Genomic DNA, 18,316 nt, shown 5'->3' on the forward strand with positions numbered 1-18,316 from the left:
AGTGCTGGTGACGCTAGGTTTTGGCAAGCAGGTTTGAGCGGGGTTCCATCAGTGTGTTATATAAGGTCTGGTGGATCGATCGCGCCTTTCTTTTCTTGTAGTTATTGGCTGGCGGTGGCTCCACATCCAATCATCTTACTTGCAAGTCGGCGCACAGACACAAACAGTGGGCGCTTCGGTTCTTCCAACCGATTGAGCTAACTCTAATGGACACCAAACACAAAGGTTTTACACTGGTTAGATAGGGTACATGGGTTGGGGGCCAAACGACTTGTGCGTCGGGTGGATTATTGTCGAATGGAAGAGGCCAGGTAGAGAGTGTTGTCAACGTGGCAATAATGCAATGGGGCTGTATTACGTACCACAAAGGACAGTCAATGATCCCAGCCGAACTCCCTCCATGCCGAGTGCTAAGTGCTAAAAATAACTGTAGAGCGCTTAAAAGAAGAGTTACAGCTACCTTCTTGTGTTTAATTCGCCCAGCCACACAACCACTCCCCTAAACCCTATCCGTTTATCACATCTAGATTCATCAACGTAGACCAGATGATATGAACTAACTCGGACAGTTTATACAGATAGAAATCTCTTAGCTCGGGGTTCTGCTCTTTTGCCCTTTGCTGAGCTTTCTTTTTGGTCCAGCTCGCGCGATAAAGCGCCCGTTTGACGCTGGCTGTTGATGTTAGCATATCAAATGTGTCCTGAAGAAAGACGACTATCTCATCAACATCAAGGCCGGGTTTCTCGGTAAGATAATCACAAAGCGCATCAAGCATCGGAGGCGTAATGCTCCTTGGCCGGCCAGCACGAATTAGAGGCGGACTGGCGCTGCCAAACAACCGTAGGTTTCTTCGGATATGTGTGATAGTACGCTCGCTACATCTAGCCGCACTGGCCATTCTGTGATGTAGTTAATGATTTACTAAGAATCATATGGCAAATGAATTCACGCTTCCATGGCTGACGATTCCGTGCCATATCTCTGCGGGTTGGTCTGTCGTGCAGTACAATGTCATCTAGCAGCAAATTCTGGCTGTACTGATGCAAAGGGCAACGTGGCCTGTATTAAGTTGATACGATCCTAATACAACAGTGGTTAATAACGGTTTGGTTCCGTACTATATCGTTCAAGGCCAAATTACACTTAACCCATCTGGTTAAGCTCCACAACAACCGTCTTGGCACTTAGGGTTTGAGAAGCAATTTGTACGTTCTGAACATGGAAGCCGATTTCGAGCGCAGCTGTATTAAACGGAAGGACTTTTCATAATCGATCGATTGTTGCTGGTTTTGCGTGGAAAATACTCTATTTTTGACGAGGAAACTGGTGTTGGGAAGTTGGTGTTGTGTGCCGAGCGGGAGCTAACGTCGGCCCGATGGCGGAACCGACGGGAGATCGTGAACCACCAAACACGCAAGGAACAACAACCTCAATCTTTTCATTCGAAAACTTTCAACCAATAACCCAATCCAGCCAGCCTGCGAGGCGAGAGAAACGCCGGAGGAATAACTCTTATGCTACGAACGCACCGAACTCAAACCCCGAACCCGTGGTTGCCGGAGACGGCAGCGGGAGGGTCACAAACCAGGAGATCAGACGGCTCATCGACGACCTGAAAAATATAATAGGCCACCAGACCAACGTCATCGAAGCCACCAAAGCGGGCATTCTAGAGCTCAAGGTTGAGCAAGAGGCGTTGAAGAACCAAAATTCGAGCCTTCAAGAAGAAATTCATGCCCTTAGGGCACAAATCGAGGCTCTATCGTCGAATCCACCAGCGAGAACATGGGCAGAAGTCGCAGCGAGTGCGGGCAACCCGGAACCCAGTCGCGTTGTCCAGCAACCCAGGAGCACCCAGGCCAGAAAAGAACCAAACTGCGTCCGGATCAGCACGCGTCGTGCACCGGAAGACGGAGGTGATGACATCAACAGCTTCGGAAGGTATCTCCCCACGGACAGCGCAAACACGCACATCAGATCCGCGCTCCTCAGCGCCGACGCTACCAAAGACGCGCAGGTTGCAGGCATCGGAACAACGAAAACGGGATATGTGATCAGATTCAAAGACCAACGGTCCGCGGATGCAGCGCGGTCCAACTCCGACTGGCTCGATGAGCTAGGCAACGATACCAAACTCGTCAAGCCTAGATTCGGGGTCGTGGTGCACAGAACGCCGACAGATGCCTTCAGACTGCCGGAGGAGGAGAAGGAGAGTATCGCCAAGATCGCGGAAGACAACGATTTGACCGCCAAAGGTCATCGGATCACGGAGATCGCATGGCTCCGGCGGAGAGACAAACTGCCAGGCACCCACGGCTCGCTGGGGATCTGGTTCGACTCGCCGGAGGCAGCGGAGTGGATGGTCAACAACGGCCTCATCGTTGGACAACGATACACCGGCAGCGTCGAGCCCTATCAGGTCAAGAGGAAGAGGTGCCACCGATGTCAGGGTTTCGGCCATCTGGCGTGGTCATGCAAAGAAAAGGCAAGGTGTGGACACTACGCAAGGGAACATGAACAACGAAACTGCCCTCCAGGAGTAAGAGCGAGGTGCTTGGACTGTGACGGAGACCACCCAACAGGAGACAAAAACTGCCAGAACCCTGCTGGACCACCCCACATGCAATGACAGAACCAAACCTTCGCTTGCTGCAACTGAACATCTACAGATCGAGAGCGGGCATGGAGGCCCTGATCAACGACACGGAAAGACGGTGGCGCCGCTGGAAAACGCGGGCCTGGCCCAAGGGTCCCCGCTCTCCCCGATTCTCTTTACATTCTTCAACTCGGAACTGGTGGACCAACCGGTCGACTACCACGGAGGCGCGTCGGCGTACATCGACGATTACTTCTGGTGGCGGGCCGGACGGTCAGCAGAGGAGAATATCAAGAAGATCCAAGACGAAGACATCCCACGGATCGAAGAGTGGGCCAGACGCACCGGGTCCTGCTTCGCGGTAGAGAAGACCGAACTGATCCACATCACGCGGAAGAAGAGTGAACACGAAAAGGGACAGCTCGTGATGAACGGGTCCACCATCCAACCGTCCCCCACAGCCAAACTCCTGGGAGTGGTGTTCGACAGGGAGCTGCGTTGGAAGCAACACGTGCAACAGGCGGTCAAACGAGCCACCAAGGTGAACGTCGCGCTGGGAGGCTTGAGGCACCTCCGGCCGGCCCAGACGAGGCAGCTGTATCAAGCCTGCGTGGCTCCTGCCATGGACTACGCATCGACAGTGTGGCACAATCCACTGAAGGACAAGACGCACCTGAGAATGCTCGAAACGGTACAGAGAGCGGCGCTGATCCGGGCCCTCTCAGCGTTCAGGACAGTAGCGACGAAGACCCTGGAGGTCGAGGCGCATGTATTACCGACGCGGCTGCGGCTCAAGCAACGGGCTCAGAACGTCGTCGCGCGCCTCTACACGCTTCCAAGCAATCACCCTGTTCAAGATGTGCTAGCGCGAAGCCGAAGACGAAGCCGCCACGTGGGCACGGGCCCTCGGCTCCCCATGGCCGAAACGATGAAGACCATGGACCTGGAGCGACTGGAATTACTCGAAACAATTGACCCAAACCCGCCAGCGCCGTGGGATCCACCGATATTTGAAACGATAACTATTGAATCAGACCAGGTTAAGGCAATGGAGGAAGCCGATCGCCTCAGGACAGAGGCAGCCGAGCTAATATACTCCGACGCATCGGCACAGAAAGACAAGATCGGAGCGGCAGCGGTGATCCTGGATCGGCAGGGAAATGTCGAGGTATCGCGCAAGGTCTGCGTCGGGTCAGCCACTCACTGGTCGATCCATGCGGCCGAGCTCATCGGGATACACCAGGCCATCGAGCTAATCGACCCCGAAGAAAGACGAGAGGAACAATCTCGGAACCAAAAAACGGTAACCATCCTTAGCGACAGCAAGTCCGCCCTGCAAACACTGGCGAACCAACGTAACGGGTCTGGACAACAAATCGTACGAGCCATCACCAAGTCGGCCCAAGATCTAAAGGCGCACGGTGTCAGCATCCGCCTTCAATGGATCCCCAGCCACTGCGACAACCTCGGGAATGATACAGCAGACCGTCTAGCGAAAGAAGCAGTCGGAACACAACCATCACACCCGTTTAAGAATCTGCTCTCGCGAGAGAAAGCATTTATTCAAGACAGAGTCCTGGCCGAATGGGACAGCGAATGGAAGTCGTCAAGCAAAGGGGGGCATCTCAAACGCATCGACGCCTCGCTGCCGGCGAACCACACCAGGCACCTGTACGGCACCCTACCGCGAAACAGGGCCTACCTACTAACGCAGCTCCGGACCGGCCACTCGTGGCTGGCCTCACACGCCAAAGCATATCGGTTCCGTGAAGACGACAAATGTGAATGCGGTGCAAAGGAGACGGTCGTGCATGTCCTGGTGGACTGCCCAAAACTGGTCGGTCTAAGGCGGAAACTACGTCAAGAGATAGGAACTAGCTTTAATAATACATCACTCATGCTGGGAGGAAGGGAAGGACACGGACGGAAGAAGGTAAGTGGCTCTGCCCAGCGCAGCACTGTCAACGCAGTGCTGGACTTTGCAGAAGCATCCCAGAGGTTCCAAAGCCGCGTCCAACAGCAAGGATAACGTCATAGGCCGTGACGAGGCTCCAAATTCGTCTGCATGTAATTGGCCAATGTAGATTAGACAAGGATAGGTACAGTAGTTGTAGCCTGCATATCCCCCAGGGGAGAGGTCAGGGTAAATGAAATACACACACACATACTGTAGCTTGCGTGGGGAGAGGTCAGGGTAAATGAAAAACACACACACACACATACTGTAGCTTGCTTTTCATCTTGTGACTTCCTAAAAATGCTGGCATTTGAGAGAAGTTACTGTACCTCTGGCACGACAGATATCTCCACTGAATCGGCTTGGTAGCCTAGGCGCACTCTTATTATATTAACCAGTCAGATGTGACCCCTGGTTGGCGCCCCTCATGAGGTTAAGTTAGTGAGTTAAGGCTGACTGACACCTTATGGCACTTACGCTAGGGTTCGGCAAATTTCTATCATTTCGGGAATGGCCTTAACTCTACTTGATGGGCATAAGTCTCAAGGTCTTGATCCCTGGGATGACTTCCAATACGCTCCCACTCCGGGCTACTTGGGCGAAATTTGCAGGCCATCTGTGTGTAGCTCTCCGGGCCAGGTACGGGGTACTTGTCAAACAGTTTAATACGCCAGCACAGGCACAAACCGGCCAACTAGGTTTCATCCCACAGGCCGTTTGGGGTAGGGAAGGGACGTATGATGAGCAGCCACAGAACTGTATACACTACCTGATTGATTGCCCGACGCTCGTCGACGACGTCGGTGACTGGGTTGAGCGATCGTAGCTGGATGGCGTAATTTAGTTTTAGGCAGAGCCTGTGTTAGATATTTTGTATTGAAGCTTGATTCGTTATTTGCACTCTTCAATTTCAATTTCGGCCCTATTAGCCAAGCAAATCTGTATTTAGGTTACAACTTCATTATCCTGGTTCCATGGTCCAATATCATTATGTCACGTGCCAACTACGCCCCGCACTTCTCGACCAAAATATCCACTTCTTACACTTCAATGACAAGGCTACCATTCCATCACCAGCGGATACTATCATTCCAGCCCAGGATAAAACTCTACCACCTCGTCCCAAGATGTCAGGTTTGGAGGTGATCGGCGGCATCTCCGCGGTTATCGCTATCATCGACGCGTCGATCAAGATCTATAAGAGTGCGAAGAAGGACACAAAGTTATCCGAGACATTCAAAGCCACGGGGCGCCAACTACCCATAATCCTCGATACTCTTCAGACATGCAAAGAACAGCTCGAACCGAGTAAAGACTCCATACCCGCTGACGACTGTACTGCCTTGGAGGGGATTATCTATTCCTGTGAAGAAACGGCTGAAAAGTTGAAAAAAGTATTTGACAAGGTCATACCTGGTGAATCCGACACGTGGGAGAAGAGATACACCAAAACTATCCAGAGACTCGGGAAAGGGAGCGAGGTCGAAGAGCTCATGATATCAATCACTCAAGACGTCCAACACATTGTCAACAATCGCGTGGTTAAGTCTGTCAAACCAGAGCAAAATGCCGAGCTTGAAAACATCATCATAGAGATGGAGACTCTCAGGTCTTCGGTGCCCGAGGTAGGAAGCTTGGGAAATACTTTCAACAGCAAGGGCCCAATGACGAACAGTTTCCTCAGGGACAATGCGCAGCAAGTTATCAACAACGCCCGTATTGGAACGCAAAACAATACTTCCGGTAAGAGCTAGCCGTGATTGCGCTTTTCTTTGTTGCTAGCACAGGACCGGGAGGTGATTTGGTCGTGTTTACGGTAGCCTATACATGATGTTTTACATATGTTAATGACGATCGCCCATCGATATTTCTCTATTTTCAATTCTAGAGTCTATTCACTACTTTTAGCAATTTTTATTGTGCTCTTTTGAGCTCATTGTTATTTTGATTCTACTATATAATTCTAAATGCACTCCTTGATAGTTGTTTACAAGCAGAAGGAAGACTTCAGCTTCCGGAAACCAGTGGGAGTCTGTCTCGGTCAGGCACCCCATATCGACCCGGAGCTATTCGTCGGGCGTAATTCTGAGCTCGATCAGATGAAAAGGATTTTAGAACCAGAGGATAATCCCCGAGAGCAACGCCGTCTAGTTCTCGGTGGTGCGGGTGGTATGGGCAAAACACAGCTTGCTATTGCTTACGCAAAACGGTACCGCACCCTTTATACATCAATCTTCTGGCTAAACACAGCAACCGAGACTACTCTCAAGGATAGTTTTCGATTGATTGCCAAAAATATCTTTGATATACAGGACCCTGATATTCTCGAGCCGGATCAAACGATCGTTAGCATATGCCGATGGTTATCTGACGCAGAAAATACGCAATGGCTATTAATCTTTGACAACTACGATGACCCAAACCAGTTTAAAATTGAACAGTACTACCCTCTTGCCTCCCATGGGGCCATTATTGTTACTACACGACGTCCAGATCTCGTTGCCGGAAGGACTGTCCAGATGCAGCCTCTCAAGGACATTGGAGACAGCCTTATGATACTGCAAACCAGGTCGCAGAGGCAAAACACTACATCCGGTATGTTATCAGCGAATACAACTAATATCTACTAACAGCCATCGTTAGACTCTCATGCAAATCGACTAGCAAAGCGACTAGATGGTCTTCCACTAGCTTTGGCTACTGCCGGGGCATATCTTCGACACAGTTCCTTCACTTTCGAGAGATATCTCCAAGAGTACGAGAAACGCTGGAATATTAACCCATGCAGGCCACCCACGCTCGAGGAGTATCAGAATCGCACGCTCTACACAACTTGGGATCTGTCGTATGCTACTCTGGGAAGGGAGGATCCGGACGCAGCCAAGTTACTAAAATTGCTAGCTTACTTCGATAACCAGAGCATTTGGCGCGAGCTTCTGTGTGCTGGTTTAACTGATAGCACTCCAAGCTGGCTGCATGAAGTTATGGACGATGTTGCCTTCGACGGTGCGATGGGAACGCTAACAAAGTACTGCTTCTTGGAAGTTCAGACGGTGGATGCTCAAACGCAGCTAGGGTTATGGAGCATGCATTCCTGCGTGCACGACTGGACATTGGCCACACTCAATAGAGATATTGACGCGGAGAAGTATTGGTACACTTTTGACTGTGTTGCTGGAATAATTGGCTCAGCTGATGATACTGATAATTTGAAACACCTCTCTTATTCTCACTTGGCTGCTCACGCAACACGGCTAGTACATCAGCGCTTCCACCAAAACGATCTCATGGATAACATTGCTATAGGCCGACTTGATGGAGCTTCAAATATTGCACTACTACTTCAGGTGCAGGTACACCTTGTGGCTGCAGAGCAAGTGACTCAACGTGTACTTCGAGGATACCAGAAGGTGTTGGGTGCTGGCCATTCGTCAACGCTCGATACAGTTCATAATTTAGGCAATCTTTATTCAGATCAAGGCAGGCTGGCCGAGGCTGAGGTGATGTATCGGCGCGCTCTGCAAGGAAAGGAGAAGGCGCTGGGTGCTGACCATTCGTCAACACTCGATACAGTCAACAATTTGGGCAATCTTTATTCAGATCAAGGCAAGCTGGCCGAGGCTGAGGACATGTATCAGCGCGCTCTGCAAGGATACCAGAAGGCGCTTGGTGAGGAACAGGTCAAAAGTTTTGTCCCTGCGCTCATTGCCCATCATAACCTTGGCTTACTATACGAACGACAAGAGAGGAAAGATGCCGCCAAGGTAGCCTATCTTGTAGCAGTACAAGGGATTGGAACTATTTTTGAAACTTTAGACAAGCTGTATCAAAACGTCAAGGCTCTTCTATCTGCGCTAGGTAGTTAATAAGTGCGAGCGTAATAGACTTGAGGACTACTAGTGACACCATTTCTGGTTAGATTTCATCAACCGTCAACCCTACATGCCGAAAATGACCCTGCGCGCTTTGTTCTCTTCCACCTATCACATCAACACAGCATTCAAGGAAGCTATCAAAACCTTGACTATGATCTTTCTCGTAGACTTGCCAGTTTCGCTTAATGAAAGCCTTCAGTTTAGTGAAAATTCTTCAATCAGGTTAAGATCTAGTGAGTACAGCCAGCAGTAGGTAGATTAAGTTCACTTTTGCTATCAAATATATATGTTCGATCCGCTCGGAGTAATAAAAGAACGCGTTATCCATCACAAGCACAGAGTTTGATTCTGGCTATCTCCTATAACGTTCGAGAAGCAGCTTAATAAAGTCTTTGAAGGCGGCTACATTGGTCCAACCCTCGAAGACACGAGAGAGAACGATGCTATCCTAAGTTTATATAGGTAGATACTGTATTAGATATTGTCGGATATTGCATCACGTGACCTCATACGGCCCCTAGCATATCCACTTATACACGGCTCATGTAGGGTTAGCCCTCTTACACACACATATATAGAGGCCCAAAATGGCCTGTAGACTTAGATATCATCATCATCATTCATCTATTTTGCGCCCATTTTGAGCTCCTGATCGTAGCGTTCCGGGTTATACAGCATTTCGTTGCTGTTCCGCTGTGTTTCGTAGAGACGCCACCCTACCCGTTGATTGGCCGCCTCTGAGAAAAAAGCATCAAAAGGCTTGGCGAGAGACTGCTACTTATTTAAAATATTCCCTTTGCTCCGAGACAGCCAGACAGCCTGAAAGCTAGAGAGCTAGAGAGCCAGGAAGCCAGTAAGCGACGAAGCGAAGGACTCGCCCGGGTGGAATTATCATAGTGCGGGCTACATGGGTGACTCACCAGTTTGTGAATAAATACATGGCTCCAAATTTAATCCCTGTTCATTCTAAGCGCTCCGACGTTGTTATTTTTAGCGGGAGGCAGACATTACGTCTGGCAGAAATGCATTTATGTATATGTAGACAAATAGAGGCCATGCTTATTATAAGAGGCCCCTCTTCCACGTCCGGAAACTATGTATAAACCACGACGGAGAAGGCCTAAGCAGACGAGCAGTTGGGAAAGAAAGTAGGAGACAAGGAAACTAATATGTAGATAGAAAAATCACATACATGAGTATTATGAAGGTTTCATGAATATAGGCGTCTTAGATGACTGGGTGGCTCTAAAGGCCACCGGGAAAAACGACCACAGGGTCGAACGAACAGATGGATATGTGTAAGGGTTTCAACAGAGCTGGTCAGCCAGTGCAATCATATTGAAATTAGGGGTTGGTTCTAGATACAAGACATAACACGAAGAACGGAATATGTCGGATATGTTGCATCACGTGACCTCATACGGCCCCTGGCCCCCTGACATATCCACCTACACACGTCTCATCGTAGGGTTAGCCCTTTACACACACACATATATAGAGGCCCAAAATGGCCTGTAGACTTAGAGACCATCATCTTCATTCAATATACGCCCATTTTGAGCTCCTGATCGTAGTATTCCGGGTTTTACAGCATTTTGTTGCTGTTCCGCTGTGTTCCGTAGAGACGCCACCCTATCGGTTGATTGGCGCGCTCTGAGAGAATATCTACAAGAATCAAGGGACACGCATATAAATAAGGTGATCACGTGAGCAACGCGTGGTCCCGTGACAGCAACCACAGGGACGAATGACCAGGGGGCTCTGGAGACCACCGGGGAAGTGACCACAGGGTCGAGTGAACAGATTCTGAGGGCATGGCAAGGGAGCTAGGAGAAGGTATACATATACTAATATCTTTCTTTCAATTCAAGATCAAAAACCCTCGAAGGGACGGTCCTGAAGGGGTGGATCTGAAGGGGCAGGCACCACTCCCATGTTATATGGGTTGGCTGGCGGCGGACGAAAGCTACCAACAATAAGTGAGTGCAGTTTGTTGGTGGTAGAAACATTAGTGGAGCAACGCGCGATTAACAAGAGGCGGCATCTTACGTGGGGACTCTGGGCCTCTTTCCTATCTCTTTCCGCCCCTCGTCTCTAGTCCACTGGCGACCGCCGAACGCTTCACGGATTTTCTATTTCTTACAGGACCTCAACCTTTGACTCGCAGAATAAATACTTGGCACACCCATATAGAAACTTCATCTGGTGCGACATGACGTCTAATGCTAGGAAGAGGTGCACTGCTTTCCCTAGCAGTATCGACATTCACGGTGACAGCAACCCAGGGACCAACAGTACCGTAATTCCCAACGAGCAACCAACACTTACTGAGAAGAGGTGTACCACCTTTCTTTCTAGCAGAGATCTCGAACAAGACTGCCTTCTAGAGGGTAACAACACGCCTGAGCTACAGCACAAACCCTCTTCTAGCCTCATTACTGAACTCCCGCTGGAGCCAAAGGAGCATACCAGCGCTACCAAATTCCAGAGGCGCCCAGGATGGAAGCCTCCTCACTTACCCATCTCGGCGAAGCGCACTTCCGCCGAAAGGATTGACGGTACAAAGCGATTTGCCTCCCACTTCCCCGAGAGTGGCTCTCTGTGGGCAAAATATAAGCAGTTTACAAAAGCTCGAGGCCCGGGGAAGGTGGTACTTGCCTACGAGATCAAATCACCTAAAGTAATCGTCGCGATAAAAGAGTGTAAGGCGGCAGACACGGAACGAGCACAGCTTCTCTTCAGAACGTCGCATCCAAACATCGTCAACCTCCAGGACGCCTTCATCGATGAGCGTGATGTATATCTGGCGTATGAGCGTATGGATCTCCCTCTGGAGCAACTGCACTCTGATATAAAGTTAGAGGAGCGCCACATAGCTACTATCTGCAGAGAGGTGAGATACATAGCACGCGACCGAGATTTATTATTTGAAGACCCTCTCTTGATAAATTCATCCTAGGTCCTCCTCGGGCTTTCCTACATCCACCAGCAACTGCAAATATGCCACCTTTCCGTGAAATGTTCTACTATCTTCCTTTCCACACAAGGACATATCAAAATCGGTAATCTGTCCCCGCAGTTCCAGCCAAGTGATAGGCTGACCTGTAGAAGGTGGCATAGGGTCCGCCATGCTCCTGCAACACCCAAAACAAGAGGGCCGGGATATAAAATCCGTTGGCTGGATGATGACGGAGATAATGGAACCAGGAACTGCATACCCTAATCCAGAATCTATATTGCTTGAAAGCCCGGGAAAGTGGAGCCACGATATTCTCGACTTCCAAAAGAATACCGAGCACAGTGTATCCCAGAGCTCCTCTCCGTACGTGAGGCAGTCCCCGAGTCCCAAAAGGAAACATCGCTGACAAAAATTAGCACGTCTTCCTCGCCATTGCCGCATCCTCCAATGCTGGCTCCCTTGTACCCTTGGTGTTGATCGCGATGAAGAATTGGGAGGCCTGACTTGAACGTCGCTATTATATATTTATATCTTAGGTTCTATGCCATTTAAATTTAAATTTATCATAGATAAGCCATATTGACGAACATAAAGGACCTTTAATGCTGTGAGTCTATGAAACGGTAAAAATCCTCCGCCGTGCCTATTACATTCCCTGTATCCAAGCTGGAAGGGTTAGACTTAGGGCAGGCTACCACCAGTTTACAGTCGAGTGCAGCTTCCCAGAGCCCACGTAGTTTTTGGACGACAACTCTGTCGTCGTCTTTAATGACGGTAAAACGGTAGTCCTTGTTGACCAGGGACTGTGCAGAGCTTTTGAACACATCTTGTTGCTCTGGGTTGCTTGAGAACTTTGCGTATAGCCTTAGTTTCGGAATAAAGATTACCACCACTTCTCTGGCTAACCTGAACTGCTTTATCACAGCGGAGGGTGCTTGGTCGCCCTGAATGGGGTAGAACTCATTCATCCCCTGCCCCAGGAAGCCCTCAGACCCCAGGGCGCTGGAAGCTCCATCAAGAATTTCATGCGCCCCGCCAGCATGGTTGGTAGGGTCGACTCGATGCATTCTTCCCAACGGGTCGGGCTTGTCCCCGATCCCGAATGCCGCCTGTCTGGTGGTCCTTCGTCGCTTAGATCCGTAGGAGCACAGCTCCCCGCTATCTCATACCGCCCGCCGTAGTCACTACTGGTATCTGACGCAGGTCTGCCACGGGGGAAACTCGTGTGCGCTTGCCCTGCCTCCTCGGGAAGGTCGAAGTCTCCAAAAAAGGATAGAAAGATATCACGCCGGATAGCGAGAGACGTCACGTGTGACCGCGTGACCGTGGCGTTGCGGTTGCCCCAATGTGTTCGCCAACATACGTTGCAAGCTCGTCGGTACGCTCCTCGTCGACATCATAGCGCTCAGCAGGCCTCAGGTGGCCCAGTAAGTTCCGGGCGACGCCTTTCTCTGGATCTCTTCCAACGAGCGCCCTGATCTCCCGGGTTCGCTCGGTTTCAAAATCCAAGACTGTATGCAAGGTCAGCAAGCCGGTGCAGTCGCTCGAACCTCGAGCCATTGTTTACCGGCCGGACACGCCTTGAATCCCGCAGGGGCGATCGGTCGCTCAAGAGGGGAAAATCACGCATCACCGCAAGGAAGAGCTGCCTGTAACCAAGACGGACGCTGGCCTCCCTTGTGCCTGGACGGCTGAGAAACTCGGTTTCACCGACCTGTATCCGACAATTCCCAGGTGCCTGGTTGACCCCGGTATAACTACGAGAGAACATCTCACGCATCGCCCCCTCGAGCGGTGTGGGTAAGAGCCCGCGCAGGACAAGAGCGCAGGCTTCGAAGTAGAGGAAGTCTTGGAAGAAAGTATGGAACGACAAGATCCTGCCGCGTACGCTGAGAATTCGATCCAAAATCCGGTCTCGGTGGTCCTGCGACTGGACAGCAGGGAATATCTGTCTTCGACTCATCATCTGACGAGCTCGCGCAGCGTCGTGAGATGAGAAGCTTGGAGTCAGTGTCTCGATCTTCGACACCGTCTTCGGATCAAGAAGGCCAGGCTGATACCCCCCAAGGATATGAGTGTATATCCGGTGGATGCGATCGAGATAATGGACCAGCTCCTATAAACGTCAGCAATGGAACGAGCCACGGAATCACAGATGGCTGGCTACCTCAGAGCTCCTCAGCCTAAGGAGGCGACCCAGGTACCCCAGCTTAAGGGCAGACCACAGGCCCTTGAACGGAAGGAGCCGGTCGAAGGCCCTTCTCAATCGCCTCGCCTTCAAGTCCATCCGGTCCAGATCGTCCCGTTTCCCTGATGATAGCCTCGCCCGCCACTTCTCCTCTTCATTCTCGCTTTCACGACTCTGGTAATATCGCAGATTCCGATAGATGTCTCCATCGCAGAATTGGTGGGCGTTGGAATGCTCTTCACGCATCACGGCCTCTACCCATGGCGGTAGGTCTGCCGCGAGTTAGCTACTAGGTGCAGCTCACAGGCGCTCTCACAACGTACTGTCAACGTAGAGGTCGGCAATCCACCATTTATCCCACAGAAACCGCTCGGCTGCCAGCAAACGGTGCCGACCGTGCAAGACCTCTACGAAAGCGTCCGCCGGAAGCTCCAAGTCTCTGGGTTCGGCGTCCCCTAACAGATCCTGGCGCTCCAGCCGTTGGGTCGCCAATGCATGCTGTAGCACATCACTGCTGATAAGAGCCTGCACATAGTTGTCTGGTTTTAGTCGATAGCAGCCATGGTGCCGAAACCCGTTGACCAAATTCTCTACTTGCTTGTCGCTGATAGTCCGAACTTCAGATAGGTTTCTTTCAAAACGAAAGTGTCGCAAGTCAATCTTCGCTCTTCCAACATAGTGGCTTGCCTTCTCCAAAAAGAGTCTTTGGTCTGACATTAGTGTTCGGTGATATTAGAGGCTGCTTGATTGATTGATTGATTTATTCATAGACTGTCCCAGCCGCCTTGTGGCAGCTATGCAGCGTACAACTATGATACAGATGCTCTCGCCAGAAACCAAGCCCTCCCTGTAGGAATTTTCCCCGGTCAGAAGGTCATTCCTATAGGGGGTTACTTCTTTTCTACTCGAGCTCGGATGTCCCTATACCCATAGTCTTTCTACCTGTTCCGTGTCTGTGCACTTGTTAGGCCTCTCTTGGCCTTCCTCTGCTTCTGTCTACCGTAGTCCCCCTGTCTGTTCTGTTTCTCAGTGTCTATCAGGCCTCTCCTGGCTCTCCTCTACTTCTGTTATTACCAGAATTCACTCGTTAACGCTAACTATATTGGAGTAATGTGGACGGGACAGTTTGGAATTGACCCAGGAGCCCGGTCCTTAAGATCATCTTGGAGTTGGAACCCTGAACTGATATACAAGTGTGATGATATTTTCTACTAACTATCGGGAGAAGATACAACTATTTATACTTTTTAGACAGGTGGCTGCCTAATAGGCAGCCACTGTAGTAGAGTGTATATCACGTGACATGGGATTCAACTCTTGGCTGCTTGCACTGCCATAGATGGGCTACAGAGAACACGCTTGATATCCACGCATGGGAGCTTGCCTGCCCACATCCGGTGTCGTTCGTCCGCCCAGTTTCGGCATTCCAGGAGGATGTGCCGCACAGTCTGCGGCCCGTAGCCACATTGGCATTTGTCGGTGTCGGCTTTGTTAATGGCGTGGAGGTATGCGTTCAGGCCGATCTTGCCTGTACGCATCTGTGTGATAGCCGAACTGATCGCTCGGTGTGTACCTCTATGGGTGTCGAGGATCCCTTTTCCCGGTCGGACCCCAAGATTGAAGAGGTCCCTGCCGTGGTTGGCCGTTTCCCAGGCCGTCTCCCATTCGCGTTTCATCGTTTGGCGAATGGTGGTCTTCGTGGTTGCCATCAAGACCCGTAGCTGGTCTGACTCTGGAGGCTGTCCGGTGTCTATTCCTAGGTTCAGGGCGACGCTCGCGGCTTCCTTTGCCAATCGGTCCGCCTCTTCGTTGCCTAGCACCCCGACATGTGCTGGTATCCAGCGGAACTGCACCCACCCAGATGACTAAGCAGCGCTAAACCCAAGAGGTAATATATTTGGTTATATACACCCCTATCTATATCGTAGAGCAGGCCTGCCTGCCTGCACCAAATAAATAATGAAAAAAACGTTGACCTGCCTGCGGTTCGAACCCACGCCCCTTTTACGCCGAGCCCAGGCGTATTTACCGTGGTGCTGGACCTGACTCTGGATCTGACGCCTCTATAGAACTGCCAGCATACTAGGTACGAAAAAACAGGCAAAAAAAGGTGCCAAACGCCTACAATATCTAGCATCAGAATGTGTGCAGTTTCCTCCCAGACTAACACCACAGAGGCGTCAACCTAATGGGTTCGTAACAAGGTAATATGGCAGTATCGTTATATACCAGATATTTTGGGCGGAAGTGACCAGGAGGTTAACCAACTAGGCCACGGGCACGTGATATAAATCACGTGCCTCCTCCGGAAAATATAACCTCCGTCCCGGGGAACCAATCAACCTACGCGCTCCTTTTCCACTTCAAACTTTAACGTGCAAACAAGAACATCACCACCACCAGCACTACCAATACTACCACCAGCGCGCATTTAAAGATGGAGCCTTCAACTACGATATTATCAAGCGATGACATATTCTACAGTCTCCCCGATGGATTGGATGGAGTTGACCACCCAATTAATACCCTTGATCCTGAAGAATCCATGGTTCCTACTATTCTGGATGATGATGAAGATATTCAACAAGATAGCGAACCTGTACCGGCATCTCTCCCAGCATCCCCTTTAGGTTTACCTCCAGTGAGGCTATCTATGCCAGGCCCACTACCAAAATCCTTCGAGAAATTTGAACAAGCAAAATTATATACACAAACGTGGGCCCAGGAGCATGGCTATGCTGTTATTATTAGTCGATCGAATGGGAAAAAAATTAGGGCATTACCGAAGGGCTTATATGATATGTGATCGGGGGGGGACATATCGCAAGTATCAACGGCTTTAAAGCCAGGGAACTCCAGCACAGAGGCGTAAGTGCAGTACCCGCAAGACTGGCTGTCCCTTCCGCGCCAGGCTGGTCTTTTGAGACGGTCAATGGCACGTTGATTGTGTGAATTCTTTCCATAACCATGGAATATCTGCTCCTATTGCCCATCCGTCCCATCACCAAAGAGATATACAGAAGGTTGTCCTAGGCCTTACCACCTACGAAGACGCGGGCTTAAATGCTAACCAAAGCTTAGTATTGGTCCAAAGTACTGCGGAGAGACCTCTTTATATTATACTTCGGGATGTCTATAATATTCGACAGAGACTACGGAACCAGTAGTTAAATGGGAGACTTCCTATCTAAGCAATGTTACTAGAACTTCCGGATGACTTTCTTACCTTCAACGAATACGATGATGAACTCCAGGTTACTCGCCTGGTCTTCTTCTATAAGAGATCATTAGAATATCTTCGCCAAAGTCCAGATGTCCTTATAATTGATGCTACGTACAAGACAAATCGCTTCTATTTCCTATTGGTTAATATAGTTAGCCATACTTCAAACAACAAATCATTTTATGTTGGCGGTGCATTTATTAATGAGACTACAGAGGGATTTATCTGGCTCTTCCAATATATACTCTCTCTATACTAGCCTCTGTCAATCGACTACCCAGCATCTATCATTACTGATGCTAGCCCGGCTATTATCTCAGCTCTTGCCTAAACTCTACCTAATACAAAGCATCTTCTTTGTATCTGGCATGTCAAGAAAGATACTCGAGCCTATATTCGGAAGGAAATCTACAGCTAGGGAGTACAATATGGATTTTCAGGGCTTGATCTTATAGAGCATACGGATAGGAGATGGGAAGAGATAGAGCAAGAAGTTAACAAGGTCTTTAATGCTATAACAGTCCCGGATTATGAAGATAAGTGGCAATCTCTAAAACTACAGTATGAGGTCGAGCTCCCAGTATCTATAGCCTATTTATCAACCCAATGGCTTCAGCACAAGGAGAAGATCATCCCTGCCTGGGTTAACCAATATCTACATCTTGGGAATCAAGCAACGTTAAAGGTAGAGGGATATCATAGAGTTATCAAAGATTTACTACCAAATTCCAGTGGCCATCTCCGAGATATCCTGCGCTCAATTGCTCGCTATCTTCCTACTCATTTTGACAAGCTTAATGCAGAGATCGAGGCTTGCAAGGTTCAAGTCTACCATGCTCATAATATAGCTCTTTTTACAGCATGCCACGGAGTTATTGCCCCTTTTGCCTTCGATCTTATCTTAGAGCATCTAAGATACTTCAATATGAACAGGACTCTGCGACCATGTACCGGCAGATTTACTACATCAATGGGGTTACCTTGTGCACATATTATACAGCCACTACGTGCTACCAATCAATCTCTAACGCCTAACCAATTTATTCCCCATTGGTATATTCAAGCTCCTAGAGACTTTGAGCCTGTTGACTATCGATTCCTTGTTCGGGACCCTGAAAGAATTCGCCCAGTAGGAAGACCACCTAGAGGACAGGCTGTTGGTCCAACTGGTCGAATTCTCTCACGGTTTGAACAGGTGGAACAAGAGATAGAGGCAGAGAGGCAGGCAGAGAGGCAGGGTGGCAGAGGCAGGGGCAGAAGCAGCAGAGCAGGCCGCGCGCGAGGTGGTAGGCCAACCCCTGGGATCACACAAGTAGATGGAGGTGCACATGTCATCTTTCGCTTGTGATAATTATATAGATTGTAACATTTTTACTTAGATACGTTATATAACTCCAATTGTACCCTCTTGAAGCCTTATTACTGCCAATTTGTGACGTTATATCGATTTGTACTTGTTATATGCCTCTATAATATTCAAGCAACGGAGGGTGTATATAACCCTTAGATATATTGCC

At 49.7% G+C, this 18,316-nt stretch overlaps 4 protein-coding genes across 4 annotated transcripts; 2 read left to right on the forward strand and 2 right to left on the reverse strand.

The window, feature by feature from the left end:
- Nucleotides 1–5,681: 5,681 nt before the first annotated feature.
- GIQ15_04325 (kinesin light chain) lies at nt 5,682–7,870 on the forward strand (the record flags this gene model as incomplete). Its single annotated transcript, XM_033551742.1, has 4 exons — nt 5,682–6,297; nt 6,538–7,149; nt 7,198–7,708; nt 7,861–7,870. 4 exons carry the CDS (start codon nt 5,682–5,684, stop codon nt 7,868–7,870), a joined length of 1,749 nt encoding a protein of 582 aa, XP_033405472.1.
- A 2,771-nt stretch (nt 7,871–10,641) lies between these two features.
- GIQ15_04326 (uncharacterized protein) lies at nt 10,642–11,891 on the forward strand (the record flags this gene model as incomplete). Its single annotated transcript, XM_033551743.1, has 4 exons — nt 10,642–11,322; nt 11,389–11,491; nt 11,541–11,755; nt 11,805–11,891. The coding sequence occupies 4 exons, from the start codon at nt 10,642–10,644 to the stop codon at nt 11,889–11,891; spliced, it is 1,086 nt and encodes a 361-aa protein (XP_033405473.1).
- A 96-nt stretch (nt 11,892–11,987) lies between these two features.
- On the reverse strand, nt 11,988–14,293 carry GIQ15_04327 (uncharacterized protein; the record flags this gene model as incomplete). The annotated part of the gene is made up of 5 exons (XM_033551744.1): nt 11,988–12,510; nt 12,752–12,899; nt 13,015–13,504; nt 13,556–13,848; nt 13,900–14,293. The coding sequence occupies 5 exons, from the start codon at nt 14,291–14,293 to the stop codon at nt 11,988–11,990; spliced, it is 1,848 nt and encodes a 615-aa protein (XP_033405474.1).
- A 593-nt stretch (nt 14,294–14,886) lies between these two features.
- On the reverse strand, nt 14,887–15,252 carry GIQ15_04328 (uncharacterized protein; the record flags this gene model as incomplete). Its single annotated transcript, XM_033551745.1, has 1 exon — nt 14,887–15,252. The coding sequence occupies one exon, from the start codon at nt 15,250–15,252 to the stop codon at nt 14,887–14,889; it is 366 nt and encodes a 121-aa protein (XP_033405475.1).
- Between the last annotated feature and the right edge of the window lie 3,064 nt (nt 15,253–18,316).

Source organism: Arthroderma uncinatum (assembly GCF_011692745.1).
Source record: "Arthroderma uncinatum strain CBS 119779 chromosome Unknown scaffold3, whole genome shotgun sequence".
In the NCBI taxonomy this organism is placed as follows: Eukaryota; Fungi; Ascomycota; class Eurotiomycetes; order Onygenales; family Arthrodermataceae; genus Arthroderma; species Arthroderma uncinatum.